Here is a 2258-nt window from a genome sequence, read left to right on the forward strand (position 1 = left end):
TCTCTCGGTGACAAGCCAACTTGTAATTAATTCGTGGGCTTGGATTTTCTATAAAAAGCGATTGATATGCTTTGGCAGTTTACGCCGGCCATGACTGATTTGACCGAAATTATTTCATTAACCTAAACAAGAAGCAAACACCAGGGGGCTTACTCGCTAAATTTCGATTTCACAAACGAAAACGTTTCTGTTTGGCCAAATTTATCACATCGGACTTAAATTAGTACTCTGTAACGACATGGATAGTTTGGTTTATTTTAGCGTCGTCGGCGTCGGATCCGTTTGCATCTCACATTACTCTATACAGAAATGCCAAAATTGTCTATTGGCATATTTATTAGCGCGCTGAATTTTGACGTTTCCGCTGAATCATAATATTACCCATTGACGCATTTTGAACAATTGATTAATTTATCACTAAATAAGGAAAAATGACCGTAAGTTGTACAATTATTTATAATGTTCATGTTTATTCTGTTTTCTTTTACGTTGGTAAATGTATTTCGTAAGGTATCGTAACCTTTCCAAGAAGTAAAGGACTTTATAACCTCAAATTCGCTTTGAATGAACAGTGTTTTATGCGTACAAATGACATTTATTTGTAGATTTCTTTTCACCTAATGACGCTACTCATTATGTTATTATATTATATTCACTAGGTAGTGTGTATTTTTGCCTTTGTCAGTTTTTTATTAGTCACCTCATTTTCGTGATGTTCATTTACTTATTTTACATTGTTAGTTATTTAATACATGATAATTCTCCTACAGACTATTAAAAAAGGGCAACGAGTGTGCAGCTGGAGTTTTTGGTGGCGTGGCTCTCGGAGAGGCCTGCCATGGCTTCCGGTAGGTTCCAGGGCTTGGAGGGACGCCTGCAAAACCTAAGAGAATGGCAGAGTTTAGCAGAGGATCTAAACGCTCTCGGCTTTGGAACCTGCAAAACCGGAGAAAAGTGGCAGCAAGTATGTGCATATTATAATAATTCCAAATAATCTATTTCACCAGAATAGTTGTTTGACTAATTATTTAATTAATTTTTCGGAATAACTTTATTGAGTAAAACCTCAAATTGTAATATTTAAATATTGAAGACAATATTAGTGATTTTTAAACGAAAATCTGAAACAGAAAAATCAGAAAAGGAAACGGGGTAGAGCATTGTCCCGGAAAGACAAGGGTCCTGGGTTCGAGTCCCAGATGTGACCGTTTCCTTTTCTGATTTTTCTGTTTCAGATTTTCGTTTAAAAATCACTAATATTGTCTTCAATATTTAATTATTTAATTGTTTCAGACCTGGAGGGACCTGAGGAGCAACGCGAAGAAGAAGGCGTCGCGGCTTCGAGTGGAGATGTGCCAAACTGGGGGAGGGGTGAGCAGGGTACCACCTCTCACCCCACTCGAGGACAAAATTCTGGCCATTATTGGGCCAGAACTCATTGATGGAGTACCTGGAGAGGAGACTCCTTTCCACTTTGTATGTTTCAGATCATATTCATGCACAGTTCAATTTTAATATGGATTGGAAAACTAAATAGGTACTTTATTACTTTTTACAGATAGAAATTATTCCCAGTGTGGATATGTTAATCCCCGCGACGCCTGAGCCGGAACCTGTGCCGGAGCCTGAGCTGGAGCCTGTGCCGGAGCCTGAGCCGGAGCCTGGGCCATCTGGCATCAGAAGAAAGGCCTCGCACAACGTTTCTAAACGACTATGTAAGTACTTACACTGAAATATCTTGGGGTGTATAGGAATTATGCTATGAAAAAGAGTAAGAATCGTATGTAACAAATATATTTATAAAAAAATTACATAAATATTTTCACTTTCAGTCAAAAATAGAATGGATGAATTCCTTCAGATGGAGCGGGAGAAGATCCAAATGAAGCGGGAGAAAATTGAACTTCTCAAAGAAATGAAAGAGATGATGGCTCTGATACTCTCAGAGGTTATCAAACGGAAGTGTAAGATATGATTTATTTTATATTAGACATTATAATGGCAATATACTCGTACATATATTAATAAAAAATAACAACTTTGGTATACCCGCCAACTTGGAATATGCAGGTAAAAAGGCCAAAGACACTAAAAGTATCGCTGACCTTTTTGCTGATTTTTTTAAAAGCGTTTATGAATGTGAGACACCAGTTTCTGCTAGTACAGTATCAAATTTTACTACTGATCATAATCTTAATTTATCTTTTATCCACATAGAATATAATGATATATTGACTGAACTAAAATTACTAGATCAA

The 2258-nt window shown here is 36.8% G+C and overlaps 1 protein-coding gene across 1 annotated transcript; it reads left to right on the top strand.

The window, feature by feature from the left end:
- Positions 1 to 378: 378 nt before the first annotated feature.
- LOC149409214 (uncharacterized) lies at positions 379 to 1975 on the top strand. Its single transcript, XM_089650045.1, has 5 exons — positions 379 to 437; positions 771 to 964; positions 1294 to 1476; positions 1559 to 1715; positions 1833 to 1975. The coding sequence occupies exons 2-5, from the start codon at positions 839 to 841 to the stop codon at positions 1973 to 1975; spliced, it is 609 nt and encodes a 202-aa protein (XP_089506171.1). The 5' UTR covers positions 379 to 437; positions 771 to 838.
- The last annotated feature ends 283 nt before the right edge of the window (positions 1976 to 2258 follow it).

This window comes from Hesperophylax consimilis, unplaced genomic scaffold (genome assembly GCF_061612785.1).
Source record: "Hesperophylax consimilis isolate HC1 unplaced genomic scaffold, BYU_Hcon_1.0 scaffold_33, whole genome shotgun sequence".
Lineage (NCBI taxonomy): Eukaryota > Metazoa > Arthropoda > Insecta > Trichoptera > Limnephilidae > Hesperophylax > Hesperophylax consimilis.

What these genes read in the sequence shown, in the direction of transcription:
- LOC149409214 (XM_089650045.1), top strand. Translation starts at nt 839, where the DNA reads ATGGCTTCCGGTAGGTTCCAGGGCTTGGAGGGACGCCTGCAAAACCTA. An exon ending in CCGGAGAAAAGTGGCAGCAA is followed by an intron (nt 965 to 1,293) that starts GTATGTGCATAT and finishes TAATTGTTTCAG; the next exon opens with ACCTGGAGGGACCTGAGGAG. An exon ending in AGGAGACTCCTTTCCACTTT is followed by an intron (nt 1,477 to 1,558) that starts GTATGTTTCAGA and finishes TACTTTTTACAG; the next exon opens with ATAGAAATTATTCCCAGTGT.